Genomic DNA, 17,625 nt, shown 5'->3' on the forward strand with positions numbered 1-17,625 from the left:
ACACCTTTCAAGGACGAAAACGAACACACTATACTAACAAGATGTTCATTAGGCCTTGTGGTATACATACCATGAATCGATTCGTGGTCTAGTTGGCCACGAGAAAGGCTCGTGCACACCACCTCGACATTCCGTGGTCGGGCGTGGTCGTGATACTTCGTGTTCCTGATGACGAATTCAAACGAAGAAGGTGATTGGTGGTTGGTTTTTTTGGCTGTTGAACGACTATTTTGCCTATTTTTTTTCCAAACTCAATTCAATAACATAAATAAACCTTCTAATTTCACCAAAACTTACACCTCATTCTAACCTTCACTCTCTAAAACCACAAAACACATATACATGGATTCCACAAAACATATGGAATTTATAAAAACTTTTGACTTGGATGACAACGTAGAATTCGTCGAGACATTCTTCAACATTGTGCAACACATTCACGACGAAGAAAGTTCGAACGTTGCTCGTACAAGGGCGGTCGTCAATCGTGATCGCCAAGCCGCAAACGACTTATTGGTACGTGATTATTTTGCCAATAATTGTCTTTATAATGACGACTTGTTCGAACATCGTTTCCGTCTGAATAAGGCTATATTTTTACGTATTAGTAATGCTTTAGAGCCTCGTTATGATTTTTTCAAACAAAAACCCGACGCTAGAGGAAGAATGAGTTTTAGTAGTATACAAAAATGTGCGGCTGCTCTTAGGTATTTGAGATACGGTATAACATTTGATGCATCTGACGAATACTTGAAAGTATCCGAGAGGACCGCACTTGAATGTGTAGATTGGTTTTCTGCATGTGTTTATGAGGTTTTTCATGAAGAATATTTGCACAAACCTACTCAACGTAATATTGAGAGATTATATTCGGCTCATGAAGAGAGACATGGATTTCTGGGTATGCTTGACAGTCTAGATTGTACGTATGTGGCTTGGGAAAAATGTCCAAATGCATGGCGTGGTCAGTTCACTCGAGGAGATATATGTGAACCAACTATCATCCTAGAAGCTGTTGCATCTCAAGATTTGTGGATATGGCATGCCTTTTTTGGAGTAGCGGGGTTTAACAACGACCTTAATGTTCTTGGCCAGTCTCCACTTTTCAACGATATTTGGACCGGCAAAGCACCTGATATGACGTTCACGGTGAACGGGCACGCGTACAAATACGGTTACTACCTTGGTGATGGGATATACCCGGATTATTCTACATTGATGAAGGCATACAGGGTTCCTCGAATTGAAAAAGCAAAGTTTTTTTACAAAAGAACAGGAATCGGCGAGAAAGGATATCGAGAGGGCATTTGGGGTCCTTAAGCAGACATAACATGTAGTGAAATATGCTACACGACTCTGGGATAAAGAAAGAATTAAACGAATGTTCCTAGCATGTATTGTAATGCATAATATGATTATTAAAGATGAAGATCGAGTGATTTGCACGTATGATCCGAACGACATTGTCGTTCCAGTTGACGAGTTTGTACCCGAAACAAACGCGTTTTTAGAGCGAGTTGTTGAAATTCATAAAAGTGAAACGTGTTTCAATCTTCGAAAAGATGTCACGGAACATTTGTACCAACGTAGCATAAACGACGATTAGGTTTTTTATATGTATGTTTGTTTGTTTTTTTAATTAATGTAATGTTTTTTTTCTAGATTAACTAAGTAATGTAGTTTGAAGTTGTAATTTTATTTTATAATTAATGAAAAACTAGTTTAAAAAAATGAATGCTTTTTAATTATAAAAAATGTAATTTTATTGTATTTTTGCATTAAAAAAATAAAAATAATGACGTGAAATGGTGGGTTAGTGGTAAGTATCTCATGTTAGTGGTAGAGGAATGTGATGTTGATGTGGCACCCACCACATATGTGATATGTGGTGGGTATAACGGATGACCTTAGCAAAGAACCAATGAAAAAGAGAAAGAGAAAAAGAAAAGGAAGAGAGAGACAGACAAAAATGATTAACGTCCGTGATAGCCACCACTCCACTAGGTCTTGGGGTGGTGTTTAGTAGGGTTGTTTAAAACCAGATATCCGAAAATTCGGATATCCAAAAATTCGGATATCCAAAAATTCGGATAGTGGACTTTAGTTACCCGAATCCGTATCCGAAATTTCGGATAAGGATTCGGATATTGGAAACGGATATCCGAAATTTATTATTTCTAATATTAATAACCAAGTAAATGTAAACTCAATTAGATTAAACATACAAAACTTTGAAAAGCATGCAATATATGTGTGTGTGTGTGTGTGTGTGTGTGTGTGTGTGTGTATATATATATATATATATATATATATATATATATATATATATATACACACATTGCTAGGTTCAAATGTGGAATGACATCTATTGTACGAATGTGTAGATAGTACTATTCTGTGAGAATGGCAAAGAAGATATGTTGTTTAATAATATAAATACGTTCGATCTTATATAAATATTATCATTATCACACATTCTCACTAATTCAATCGTCTATAAGATTATTTTAAACTTTCTATTATTATTCTCATTCTGCCAGAATGTTGTTAGAATGTTTATTGAGTCGTATATTGTAAGAATGAAAATGAGTGAAAATGAATGAAAATGAGTGAAAATGACGATAGTTGTGTAAGGTTAAATGTGTAAGAACAAAAATGAATAAGAATTTGTGAGAATGCATGAAAATGGCGATAGTTGTGTAAGGTTAAATGTATTCAAATTATTAAACAACATATTCTCTTAGTAACTCTCATAGAATAGCATTGTCCACACGTCTGCACATGTGACATCCCCATTTTAACGGCCAGAAAAGACCGATTTCGTTTATGCTTTTTAAAATAAAATCAGAGTAATTTTTCAAAAAATATTACGAAATTTGTCCACAAAACAAAATATGATAAAAATATTTATCAAAGCATTTCTTAAAGAAATGTATTTTCATTTCATTAAAACATCGGAATGTCATGTTCGATACAAATCAAAAGCATAAACAGTACAAAATAGGACTTACAACAGTTATTTACATCTACTGGCCTAAAATCCAAAATCCCTCGTCATTATCCAACTGTGCTCTTGCCACTACCTGTAATACAAGAAACTGAGTGGGTCAGGCTTGGGGGCCTGATGAGCATATAGGGTTTTCAACCCACAACAAATTAGTTTATTAATTTTATCAAACCAAACAAACCCTAATTACCCATTCCCATTATCCTCACTTTACGTCCTAAAGTATATATTATAAGGGACCTAGCCTAAGGATTTTCATCGGGGTGACAACACTGCTTCGGGGGTTCCTCAGCAATTTATGTTAAATAGGCATGAAGTACATCGTCGCCAGGGTTTATATAGCAGACATTAAATCCATAGCTGCAAGGGTTTATACAACAGACACTAAGTCCATAGCTGCCAGAGTTTATACAACATGTGCTAAGTCCATAGCTCTCATTTATCGACTGTATTATTCACGGGAATCCACATGCAATACATGTCAATGGGTTTTTAGAGTACATCTGATGAACATATAGTTCACAACACCTACAGGTTGCAAGCCTGCTAGTGTTCCATGGACCGTCTAGAATAGTCCATGGTTGCCATCCATACTCTGTTGAATGACGGGGGCCAATGTTTGGGTAAGTGCTTCTCTCATATTTTACCCGTCACCCTCATCTCATGATCTATATCACCGATCATCTCATTTATCCAACTCATCTTTCATCACATACCAATTATTTCATCTACCCATGTTTTACCCAACATTTTTATAGATATAAAGTACATATACAGTTTAAATCATTTAAAACTTGTATAAATCATTCATTCAACATCCATCTCAAATAAACAAACAATATATATATATATATATATATATATATATATATATATATATATATATATATATATATATATATATATATATATATATATATATATCACATATTTTATATAAAATACTTCATATCTATGTGTAAGATGAAAGTGACTATACACTTACTTGATTTAACAATAATCGGGCAGCACTTCATTTCTTAAAACGATCGTTTTCGATAAAACCGGGCTTCTCATGGGTAAAGTTTTGACTCGAAAACTCTTTTTCGCGGGATCTTCGGGCTCTCCGGGACTTACTTATGATACTAGGATGACATAATAGGATTGGGGGTATTTATTGTAAAAAAAAAAGGAAAGTAAAAGGTGAAAGAATTGAAATTTGTAACATAAATTCGAGCTGTCTCGTATGGTATTTATAGGGGAAGCCTGGCCTGGTCTACGCAGCGCGTTCCTCGGAGGAACACAACGCATTCCCGAACGCAGCGCATTCTGGTGGGTGAGTGGGCTTGGGACATGTCAAGACGCGAGATACGTGTCCACTGTATCTCGGACACAACGCGTTCCCTTCGGATAAGCTTCGAAGTTTGTGCCACAAACTTCAAAAATTCATACATTTTGCATACGAGCTCCGTTTTTGACGTTTTTTATATCCACGCGTAGGTGAGATTATACCCTACAACTTTCGTTTAGTCTCAGTCGGCTAATTTTGATTTATTTTTAATATTATTATTTTTAACAGATCGGGACAGGAAAATCTGTTAAAAATTCATAACTTCTTCATCCGACGTCTGTTTTTGTCTGTCTTTTTGTCGTTAAACTACTATCGACGAGACCTTCGATTTTTGTTTAAGTTGTGTCGACTAAAAATCACTCAATCTAAAATTCGAGTTTCGGACTGCATACCGCTAAGCTGAAACTTAGAAAAATCGTAACTTCCTCATACGAAGTCAAATTTGGGTGTTATTTTTATGCACACTCTCGGTTTAACATATACTACGACTTTCATTTAGATCACTAAGGCTAAAATGCATTTTATCGTAAATTCACTTTTTATGTCATACAACGTAGTGTCGGTTCTGTCGCGAAACTTCGACACGTCATAACTTCTTCGTTATAACATGGATTTCGGTATTCTTTATATCTTCGAAATCCTTGTTTCAACCACTGCCACTTCCTTCATAGATATCCGGTTTATCTAGAATTTATTTTCGACGCTTATTTTTATCCTTAACTTATTAAATCATAATAATTAAGCATAAAACATATAATACTCAAATAATATATCTTATTATTTCAAAACACGTTACAAAGGTTGATCTAAACTATTACATCATCATTAATGTGTAGCCTAGAAACACGTGCGTTACAACACAATAGTTGTCCATCCACATTATAACCTTATATATATATATATATATATATATATATATATATATATATATATATATATATATATATATATATATAACCTGGTTAGGTTAATGTTAAAAATATTTTAAATCATTATATATATTATAAAAAATAAAATATAAAATTATACATATGACTCTAGTATTATAAAACAATATTTTTATCATATTTTATATTGTAATATTTCAAATATATTATAATATTAAAAATACTAGATTTTTACGAACATTAAAATATTAAAATATTTAATTAGAAAAAAATGGTATATATATATATATATACACATACACACACACACCCGCGCGCGCAATAAGAAAGAAATTTTTGATAGGAAGGTAAAATGTTTTTTTTCAGCATTTTATTTGACAAACAAAACAAATGAATCACTAGATGAATCATAAATAACATAATTCACAAAAAAAAATCCCCAAAAAGCGTCTCGATTATTTATTTTGATGATAATTTTGTTGTTATTCATTAAAGTTGACATAAAAGTGAATTTTTTCTTAATTTACTTAAAAAAATGAATCATAAATGTAGTTTTTTAGGAAATTTTTATTCTTGTGAATGATTTTATTTTTGATTCATCTAATGATTAATTTTGGTTGTTCGGCAAATAAATAAGTATATAAAAAATTGCATACCTACATACCAAAATTTTCATTCTTATTTGATCCTAGTTCTCTCTCTCTCTCTCTCTCTCTGTGTGTGTGTGTGTGTATGTGTGTGTGTGTGTGTGTGTGTATATATATATATATATATATATATATATATATATATATATATATATATCTCCCTATTCTAATAAAAGAATAGGTTTAATCTCCTATTGACAAGTGTCATACAACTAGAACACCTCATTAATGTAATGTATCCATTATCATGTCACTTGTCAACCTATTAATTATTCATTTCAAATTTCAAATTTCAAATTTTTCCACTTTAATTACATTAAACTAATAATTGATTCTTTTATTTATATTTTCCCACTCTAATTATATTAAATTAATAACATTAGATTGAAAAATAAAATAAATTTAATACATATTATAAGATGATATAACTTCATGTATTATTTTTAAATCAACGATTATAATTTTATATAACTAATTTTTTTTTCTTAAATAATAATTTATTTAAAATAATTAATTCATAATTTTGACTTTTTATATGAAAGTTTAATTAATTTTATAACCGTGGTTCTCACGGGTTATAAACTAGTGTATATATATATATATATATATATATATATATATATATATATGTATATATATATATATATATGTATATATATATATGTATATATATATATATATGTATATATATATATGTATATATATATATATATATATATATATATATATATATATATAGAGAGAGAGAGAGAGAGAGAGAGAAAAAAAAAAGCTAGGTTTAAATGTTTCTAGCAACTATTGTGTGCCTAAATACACCAATGAGAATTCAAGAAATAATAAATAATTAAATAAATCATTAAAGGGTATTTTAGACTTTTTGTACTTTTAATTAAGGAAATAATTTAATTGGAATCCTATAATTAAGGAAATAATAGAATATCACGTATTTGATCCCTTAAATCATGGTTCCTTCATCTTGATAACCCTAATTCTGTATGAGAGTATTCATCAAATTCCAATACGATTGTCTTCTTCACCCACCATAGCTGAAATGTACAACCACGAGGTAGCCACCTTCTCAACTATCATCTTCACCAACTGTCCTTCACCACCCGTTTATGTTTCTGCTCACCCTCGTTGAGAATAAGGTGCTCCATTAATTCATAGTGGACAAGAGGTTGTCGAACTCCCTGCAAATTGAAGCTAAAAATTAGGGCTTTTTTGTTTTTCATTCATCTGTATACCCTGTTCCCCCATCCTCCATCGAAGCATTTTTTTTTAAAGAGGATGGCATACGGGTACTTATCTGCTTCCAAGATTCAATTTGGAGATAGTCGACTTCCAGGTATGCACTCTAGTATCTGTTTTGTCTCCTCAACCCTATCTCATCTCTCGCTCCCCTTCCATTTCCATTTTTTGAAACACAATCCAAGAAACAGACCCACCATGGAAAACAATGCTGACATATCCTTTCAAGAAGTGATTTTGACTTTTCTTATGATTAGTTATTCCAAAAACATGATGATTTATTTGATTTCTTTGAAGTAATTTCATACTCTTGATAATACAAATTACTTGTTAGTATTTGAAGGTATACACTCTTTTATTGTAAATTTAGTCACATTCATGTGTTTATTAATTACACATGTGGTATGTTTCATCAAATGGAGTATAAATATTTGTGCATCTGATTTTGCCCGCCAAATGTTTGTTAAAATGTTTGAATCAAATATTTCAGCCAATTTTTTTTGTAATATTTGAACTATCATATCTCTCTCATACTAGCTTGGAATGATATGAAATTTGTTTCTGCATATTCTCCTTTGTGTTAGCTACAAGTTAGGTTCAGAAGTCATTTAAATTTGATTAATATTTGTTGAGTTATAGTCCTTCGAACATGCGATGTTACAGCTGTATTTTTAGCACTCTTTGTTTAGAAACATTTGTGATCTTTGAACTGTCATATTTACCACATTCTAGCTTGTAATAAGCTGACCTTTTTCCAAAGTATTGTCATTTGTGTTAGCTATAATGTAGTCATTGTAATTAGATTAAGTCGATAATTTGGATCAGGTGACTCGGGGAATACTTGATCAAGTGACTCGAGTACATTCTGTTAGAATAAATTAAAAGTCTTTAATGTCTAACACATTCTATTAGAATTATAGCTTTATTCTGTTAGAATATACTGAAAGTTATACTATTTTAAAGTTGATTATGTTTTTTTTTTTATTTAGGTTTTGAAGGGGCTGCCATTGATGTGGAAAATGAAGAAAACATGGAGAACAAGAGTATTCTAGCAGAATGTTGTTATTTTTTAAGAATGTTATTCATTTTTGTTGATATTCTTTTAGAATATTTATAACTATATTAAAATGTATAAGACTTTTAGTCTGTAAGAATATATATGAATTTGTATTTAAGTTCGGATATACAAAAGTATATTAGAACTAGGCGAATGTCCGTGCGTTGTGCAGAAAGACTTATTTAATTGAAATATTTATAAATATGTGTTTTTTTAAATATAACAATAACGTTGTTTAATTTGATATAATAATTTGTATACTAAATTGAAATAATATATTGATTATTTTAATTATATGATAATATATACATCTATTATAACTGCATAATATCAATTGTCTGAATGACTTCTACCCGCGAGTTACTCATGAATAAAATTAAATATAATATATGGTTTAATTTTATTTATAGTTGTTACTGTTAATTAATTTTTTAAAATTTATTATTTGCTTAACGTTTTAATTTCTATCATTGTAATTATTTAAAACATCAAACAATTTTTTTTAATTTTAAAAGTAACAATATAATCATTTATATAGAGTTATTTTTAACTATTGTTATTATAAGTTATTTTAAGCTATTAATTTGAAAACTTTTGACGATTATAAAAATATATTCATGAAATATTTTAGTTAAATTGACATTACAATTTGGTTTTTGCATTTAGAGCTACAATTTATCACTTTTAACTATTCACAAAATATTCTTCGAATTTTTTAAGTGGAATTGAAATTTATATTGAAGTTGACAATGTAATGTGATATTAAAATTAACAATTTAAGTATTTTGTCAAAATTGTTCAAAAGTTGTAATTTTAACCTGATAATGGTTTACATACAACAACATATTAAATCGAATAAATTAAGTATAATATGTTAAAAGTTAAAACATAACTTTATAAGTAAAAGTAAAAATATTATTTTACTATTGAAATTTAGTTTATTTATGATTTCACTTTAGGTTTAATAATTATTTAGCCTTATTAACCAACTTGTAATCATTATTAGAAAGACAATATAATTTATCACTTTTAACTATTTGCAAAGTATTCATTGGGTTGTTTAAGTTGAACTAAAATTTATATTTAAGTTGATCATGTAAGATTATATTTAAATTAACAATTCAAGTATTTTATTCAAATTTTCGAAAGTTATAGTTTTAAAATGATAATGGTTTATATACAACAACATATTAGACCTAATAAATTAAGTATAATATGTTCAAAGTTAAAAACATAGCTTTATAAGTTGAAGAAAATATATTCTTCTAATATTAGAATTTAGTTTATATATATATGATTACACTTTAGTTTATAATCATTATTAGAAAGAAATTGAAAAGTCATGGAAGTTTCAAATGAATGTGGTGAAAGGAAAAATAAATGGGAGTTTCAAATGAATGTGGTGCTTAGAAAAATGCTTCATTTATAAGTATATAATGATATAATGATGTTTGTTATTTTTCAACATCTGATTCAAGAATTTTGTTTTTCTTCAATAATATTCTATTAGAATAAAATTCTGAAAGAGCATCATTCTAACAAAAAATATTCTGACAGAATCAAATCGGTAAAAATTGAAAATGAATTAATTAAAAAAATCAGATTTTTTTTTAAATTAGGAGAATTAATCATCCCTAAAAATCCGAAAATTTTCTTTTATAAATGTAGTTAATTGTTCAAAATACCCTTTTACTAAAAATTATGTGATTATATGGTAGATGTTACCCAATTGTAATATCGTACACTCTCAAATCACGTTCATTGATTAATTTCATCCGTTGGTCCAGATCTGTGCATTCTGGCACATAATACTTAGTAAAAACAAAATAACCTAAGCCTATATATATATATATATATATATATATATATATATATATATATATATACAGAGAGAGAGAGAGAAAGAGAGAAAGAAAGAGATGGAGAGAAAGATATATATAGAGAGAGAGATAACCAATTTCAGATATGAAAAAAAATTTGGTAGGAATATAAGAAAATTTTTAAGTAAATGAAGAAAAAATCTACTTTTATGACGGTTTTAGTGAATCACACAACAAAAACTTGATAAAAATGAATTATCAAGATGTTATTACGAAATTTTTTATATTATTTTTTATTCATTTAATAAGTTAGTTGTTTCGTTCGCCAAAAAATATGTAGAAAAATAAACTTATTACCTTTCATCCAAAAAAATTCCCCTTACCGGATATATATATATATATATATATATATATATATATATATATATATATATATATATATATATATATATCACTCAATCTAAAATTCGATTTTCGGACTGCATACCGCTAAACTGAAACTTAGAAAAATCGCAACTTCCTCATACGAAGTCAAATTTTGGCGTTCTTTTTATGCACGCTCTCGGTTTTACGTATACTACGACTTTCAATTAGATCACTAAGGCTAAAAAGCATTTTATCGTAAATTCACTTTTTACGTCATACAGCGTAGTGCCGGTTCTGTCGCGAAACTTCGACAGGTCATAACTTCTTCGTTATAACTTAGATTTATAATTTCGGTATTCTTTATATCTCCGGAATCTTTGTTTCAACCACTACCACTTCCTTCATAGATATTCGGTTTATCTAGAATTTATTTTCGACGCTTATTTTTATCCTTAACTTATTAAATCAGAATAATTAAGCATAAAACATATAATATTCAAATAATACATCTTATTATTTCAAAACAAGTTACAAAGGTTGATCTAAACTATTACATGATCATTAATGTGTAGCCTAGAAACACGTGCGTTATAACACAATAAATGTCCATCCACATTATATATATATATATATATATATATATATATATATATATATATATATATATATATATATAACCTGGTTAGGTTAATCTGAAAAATATTTTAATTCATTATATATATTATAAAAAATAAAATATAAAATTATACATAATACTTAAATATTATAAAACAATATTGTTATCATATTTTATATTGTAATATTTCAAATATATTATAATATTAAAAATACTAGATTTTTACGAACACTAGAATATTAAAATATTTAATTAGAAAAAAAAATAGTTTCACGATCTCACAAAATTAGCTCCGTCTAATATATATATATATATATATATATACACACACCCACACACACGTAATAAGAAAGAAATTTTTTATAGGAAGGTAAAAGGTTTTTTTCAACATTTTAGTTGACAAACAAAACAAATGAGTCACTAGATAAATCATAAATAATATAATTCACAAAAAAAATCCCCAAAAAGCATCTCGATTATTTATTTTGACGATAATTTTGTTATTATTCATTAAAATTGTTATAAAAGTGAATTTTTTTTCTTAATTTACTTAAAAATGAATCATGAATGTAGTTTTTTAGAAAATTTTTATTCTTGTAAATGATTTTATTTTTGATTCATCTAATAATTAATTTTGGTTGTTCGCCAAATAAATAAATATATAAAAAATTGCATACCATATCAAAATTTTCATTCTTATTTGATCATAGTTCTCTCTCTCTCTCTCTCTCTCTGTGTGTGTGTGTGTATATATATATATATATATATATATATAGAGAGAGAGAGAGAGAGAGAGAGATGGAGAGAAAGACATAGAGAGAGAGAGAGATAACCAATTTCAGATATGAAGAAAATTTTGGTAGGAATATAAGAAATTTTTTAAGTAAATAAAGAAAAAAATCCACTTTTATGATGGTTTTAGTGAATCACACAACAAAAACTTAATAAAAATGAATTATCAAGATGTTATTTCGATAGTTTTTGTATTATTTTTTATTCATTTAATAAGTTATTTGTTTTGTTTGCCAAAAAAATATATAGAAAAATAAATTTATTACCTTTCTTCCAAAAAAATTCCCCTTACCGGATATATATATATATATATATATATATATATATATATATATATATATATATATATCCGGTAATAAATTTTTTTTGGTAGGAAGGTAAAAAAAAATTTCTAAATATTTTTTTGACAAACAAAAAAAAATAAATCACTAGATGATTCATTTGTAAGATGATTCACAAGAAAAAATTCCCAAAAAAACATCTTTATGATTTATTTTTAAGTAAATTAAGAAAAATTCACTTTTGTGACAAATTTTAGTGAATAACAAGAACATCTTGTATAAATGAATCATCGAGATTTTTTTTGAGAATTTTTTCTTGTGAATCATCTTACAAATGAATCATCTAATGATTCATTTTGTTTGTTCGCGAAAAAAATATGTAGAAAAAAACTTCTTACCTCCTATCAAAAATTTCCTTCTTATTTGATCTTGATATATATATATATATATATATATATATATATATATATATATATATATATATATATATATATATATATATATATATAAAAGCATGTTTAGTCAACGCATGCATTAGTACAAAATAATGAGACTTAAGCAAGACACTTAAGTCTAATTGTACGAACATTCGATATGTTAGACATAATTCAAAGAGACCAATAAAACCTTCTCAACTTAACCAAGTTATTAATTCAATTGAAAGTGTTAATACTAATATCATCCACCATAAACATAACCGCTCAAGGTTAATTTTGGTAAACAATAACATCCCTTTCCTTTCCATAAACAATAACATCCCTTCCCTTTCCTTATCACTCAAATGGTAGACTAAATATGTGACAACTTCAAATTTCATATTCTCTTATTATCGGCCCTTGACTTGATCATCTATAATAACTCCCGGCAAGAGATAGGGGCCTTATGCATGTTCGATGACCACTTAACGAACCACTTCCACAACATCTAAGCCACCACACACTCAAAGAAAACGTTGTGAAGACTCTCCTCTTCCATGCGAAAACTGAAATGCACATTTATCTCCGGCTTAAACATAAAAGATTGGAATCTTATTTTTGATCATTCTCAAAATAAAACAATTAATCTTATTTTCAATATAAAAGATTGAAATCTTATTTTGGATCATTCTCCAAATAAAGCAATTAATCTTCCAAAGAATTCACTTCACCCGGTTAAAACAAATGTCATCATGTTTATCAATCAACCGCCTTATTGCTTTGACCAACAAATCCATATTTTACATCTACTTGATATAAGAAATAAGAAATAAGAAAGAATAAATTTAGAGTGTAAATGACTTTGTCTCCCACATGCAATTGAAAAACCAATTACTATTTAATTGCAACTAGATGACATGTTTTTACATCAAATAAGTATTTATTGGATTAAAAAGGGGTAATGCAAACAAATGGGTTTCATCATTAACTTATTTATGAAACTTCTAATCAGCAACTTGGAACCTGAAGACTTGGACCAAAACAAAAATTTGAGGTGACGAGGATTAGCTGCCCCAATAGCAAATTCACATGATTGACATTCAAAAAAGCCAGCTTAACTAAACTAGCCATGATTTCCTGTCCACCTAATCCATTCAATTTAACACGTGTTGACCTCCTTCCACACTTGCTTATAAAACCAAACAACGATTCCCTTCTTCACGTACACTTGCAGAAATACACACCCCAAAGAAGCAGAAAATGAGGTTTCTTCTCTTCCTTCTCCTCTTGACTTCCTCTTCCTCCCTCATCGCTTTCTCTCAGACGATTGTTAAAACCTTACCTGGATACCCTGGTCCACTCCCTTTCAAACTAGAAACTGGGTATGCTTCTCTCTCTCTCTCTCTCTCTCTCTCTCTCTCTCATATAAACACACAGAGAAAGAAACATAAAAAGTCTCCGGGAAGCTTTCCGATCATGGTTATGTATGTTTGCGTTCATTCAGGTACATTGGAGTCGGAGAAGATGAAGCTGTGCAGCTGTTTTACTACTTTGTGGAGTCGGAAGGGAACCCGGAGGAGGATCCACTCATTATCTGGCTTGCCGGTGGACCTGGTTGCGGCACCCTTCGTGCTTTCTTTTATGAAATCGGTAACACCTCTTTTAATTACTCCCAATCACCCTTCAAACATAAAAAAGAAAAATATTAATACTAATTACGTACACCCTTGCTATGTTTCTGTGTTCTTGTTTTTTGTTTTCTATGTTATTTGATGTATCTTTTAGTCGAATGGGTCATGAAGATTGTTTTTGCCTTAGTCTAGGTGGATAATTAGTTGTGATTTGACTTTGTCTAACATGGGTACATCATATGAATAAAAAACATACCAACTTGCCCCCTTGCACGTTTTGAGATGTAAGCAAAAGATATATAACAATTAAAAATATATAATTCTAGAAGTTATAATTAATATTCTGTGGAAAAAATAATACTGGTTTTTATTGTAAAAAATGGATGTTGTTAATTCATGATTTACATCAATCATCTTCCAATATATATATATTTTTCTTTTCCAAAAAACACAATGACCAAAGTCAAATATAATTTCTAAAACGTATACAAGTACTGTAAACGTATCACCATTCATGTTAAATAAGTCTCAAACAAATCCACAAAAAATAGATGAAAAAAAAAAACCATTGCCCAGAAATGTTTTATGAAATTGAAGTGATAATACAAGTAAATTTTTCTTTATAAAAAGTTGCAATGCATAAATGGAATACAAGAAGTAATTAATGTGATTTCTCTTTTCACAAATCACAGAAACTAATGTAGTTTATATAATTTTTTATTTTATGTTTATTATTATTCTGACTATCTGCCATGTGCACACACTTTACTTTATCTATTTTGTTTCTCTTATTATTTTCCTCCTGGTCCCGCCCGCTATCACGTTGACATGTTTCATTTCGATGTTATAATTATTATTGAAATTAAATGTACACGTACAACTACGAAAAATTAATATTAAATTCATAGACGTACGTACAAATATATACAATTAAGTTTTTGTCTTGAATAAGATTCATATGTACAAGGGTTATTGATTTCATATTTTTCATATATATGTTTAGGTCCAATGCAAATCCAGTATGGGAATTATATGGATAATGTGCCCGCATTGCAATTAGACCCGAACTCTTGGACAAAGGTGCGACTACATATTGATTATGTGCATAATTCTTGTTTAATTTTTTTTAATACAAAGTTTCTTGTTAATTAATTAGTTGATAATTCGTGCTATTTTCTTACAACAAATTCTCTTATTTGACTTTAAAGGTGGCCAATGTGATATATCTTGATGCACCAACATTAACCGGATATTCGTATACAAAAACGCCAGAAGCTGTTCGTTCTAGTGATACATTATCAGCATCACAAACCGCTGAATTTCTAAGAAAGGTTAGTGGATGTTTAACAATTTAATGACACAAAAATTTCGAAAGGATTCTTATTGATGATTAATTAATTGATTATTTTATTAATTACAATGCAGTTTGTGAAGACTCATCCAAAGTTTTTAAAAAATCCCATGTATGTAACTGGGATATCTTATTCTGGAATTGTTATTCCGATAATTACCGAGGAGTTGTATAAAGGTATGATATTTTTAGTTCTTAGTTGTAAGAAATATAAGTAAAACGATCTGATTAATCTTTTTGTATCCTCATTTTAAAGGTAATGATGAAGGACTAGAGCCGATTGTAAACATTCAAGTGAGTATAAATTTTGGGCACAAGTAATTATTACTTTTAAATAAGTTTTAAGGCATATACACATGCATGCTCATGCTAATTTCTTCAACGATGGACACAACAGGGTTACATGGGTGGAAATCCTTTAACAGACAAAACTGGTGATATAAATTCTAGGCTTGAATACGCTTATCGAGTGGCACTTATATCAGAAGAATTATTTGAGGTAATATAACCTAGTTGACATTCCATTATGTTTCCATATTTATTTTAATAATGTAATATTGCAACTAATATAAGTAATTCACAGTCAACTAAAAGGAGCTGCAAAGGAGATTATGCAGAAGCTGACTCTAACAATTTGCAATGCATGTTGGATATTGATGAAGTGAACAAAGTAAGCCTTATTCATTACTCTTCAATAACCTATTCGTCCTTTAAATAGCTACATTATCTAATTAATAGCTTAAATATCTTCCATGTTAGCGTGTTGGAGACATAAACATTCAACAAATCTTGGATCCTGATTGTGATCCAGCAACCAATTTGGTCAGAGGTGGAAACCCAATAATTAGAAGAGGAAATCGTAAATCTGTACAAGCTAATCCAATAAAAATGCTTCCTGAACGATCATCATTCGCAGATTCATTTTGTCGAGTAATTTTTCACTTCAATTCCTTTATCACCTTAATTTGTGTCATGAATATTATATGAGTTTATATGGTATTATCTTTATGACAGGGTGACTATTATAACTATGCAACACTTTGGGCCAATGATGAAAATGTTATGAGGGCACTCAACGTACGCGAGGTATATATAGTAACCAACAATATAAAAAAACATTTCGTTTTGGTATATATATGTCTAAAAAGGATTTGTTATGAGTTAATTTATATGATGTTATATTAGGGAACTGTGAAGGAGTGGTTGTTATGTAATTTGGACATGAAGTACAATTATGGTAAACCTTCAATGCCATCATACGAATTCAATATTCAAAGCAGTATTGTCTACCATGAAAAGCTAAGTAAGAGAAACTGTCGAGCTTTGATCTTCAGGTATTAATATAGGGTTATATTTCACTCATTTGATTCCATTAAAAAGTATTCTTATTTACATTCGCTTATATATCTTATATCTTATTGAAACAGTGGAGATCATGACATGATGGTTCCACACGTTGGCACTCGTAATTGGATAAATTCTATTAATTTAACAATCACAGATAGTAATTGGGATGCATGGTATGCAAATGGTCAAAGTGCAGGATACAAAACTAGTTATGCTCATGATAACTATACCTTAGTATTTGCCACAGTAAAGGTACAACATGTTGTTGAGTATATACATATAGAAATATTTATTATGTTGAAAAAAATGATAATAGTTTTTGAATTTGCTGTTTATGTAGGGTGCAGGTCACACAGCTCCAGAGTTCAAGCCTGCGGAATGCTTTGAGATGGTTAAGAGATGGTTTGCTCATAGACCAATCTAACTTCATTGTTTAACCATGCTTCAAAATTCTTTTAATGATGAGAAGCACATATTTTTCACAAGGAAAATCCTTGTGTTTAAGAAATGCTTTCCACGATGTTGTATAAGGGAATATAAGGAGGAAAAAAAGAAGTAAAATATATATATTCATTGCTAGTCATTTTTTATGTTAGAATAGTAAATTTAATGTTACAAAAGGGTGAAGTAATTTCTTGGATATTAATAAGTATGTATTTTACTTTACTATTGTTGAATATATTGAGTCCTATAATTAATTAAAAGTATCTTTAAAAATCTAAATCTTATATATGGTGAAGTTGTAGATTGTTTAGAAACAAGGTTGTAAACAAGAGTGTTTTGGCGTAGGATGTTAATGGGAACAAACGGGACGGGGATTACCCCACTT

The 17,625-nt window shown here is 29.1% G+C and overlaps 2 protein-coding genes across 2 annotated transcripts; both read left to right on the forward strand.

Moving 5' to 3' along the window:
* The first annotated feature begins 342 nt into the window (after nucleotides 1-342).
* On the forward strand, nucleotides 343-1,320 carry LOC145064454 (uncharacterized). The gene has a single exon (XM_079011903.1). It carries the CDS (start codon nucleotides 343-345, stop codon nucleotides 1,318-1,320), a length of 978 nt encoding a protein of 325 aa, XP_078868029.1.
* Nucleotides 1,321-13,679: 12,359 nt separating this feature from the next.
* LOC145062354 (serine carboxypeptidase-like 13) lies at nucleotides 13,680-17,375 on the forward strand. The gene is made up of 13 exons (XM_079009971.1): nucleotides 13,680-13,849; nucleotides 13,972-14,117; nucleotides 15,102-15,178; nucleotides 15,307-15,429; nucleotides 15,524-15,626; nucleotides 15,706-15,743; nucleotides 15,847-15,948; nucleotides 16,033-16,119; nucleotides 16,209-16,379; nucleotides 16,464-16,535; nucleotides 16,635-16,783; nucleotides 16,877-17,048; nucleotides 17,137-17,375. The coding sequence occupies exons 1-13, from the start codon at nucleotides 13,728-13,730 to the stop codon at nucleotides 17,218-17,220; spliced, it is 1,446 nt and encodes a 481-aa protein (XP_078866097.1). The 5' UTR covers nucleotides 13,680-13,727; the 3' UTR covers nucleotides 17,221-17,375.
* Nucleotides 17,376-17,625: the final 250 nt, after the last annotated feature.

This window comes from Lactuca serriola, chromosome 7, assembly GCF_051521515.1.
Source record: "Lactuca serriola cultivar US96UC23 chromosome 7, Lser_US96UC23_V15, whole genome shotgun sequence".
NCBI classification, from domain to species: Eukaryota; Viridiplantae; Streptophyta; class Magnoliopsida; order Asterales; family Asteraceae; genus Lactuca; species Lactuca serriola.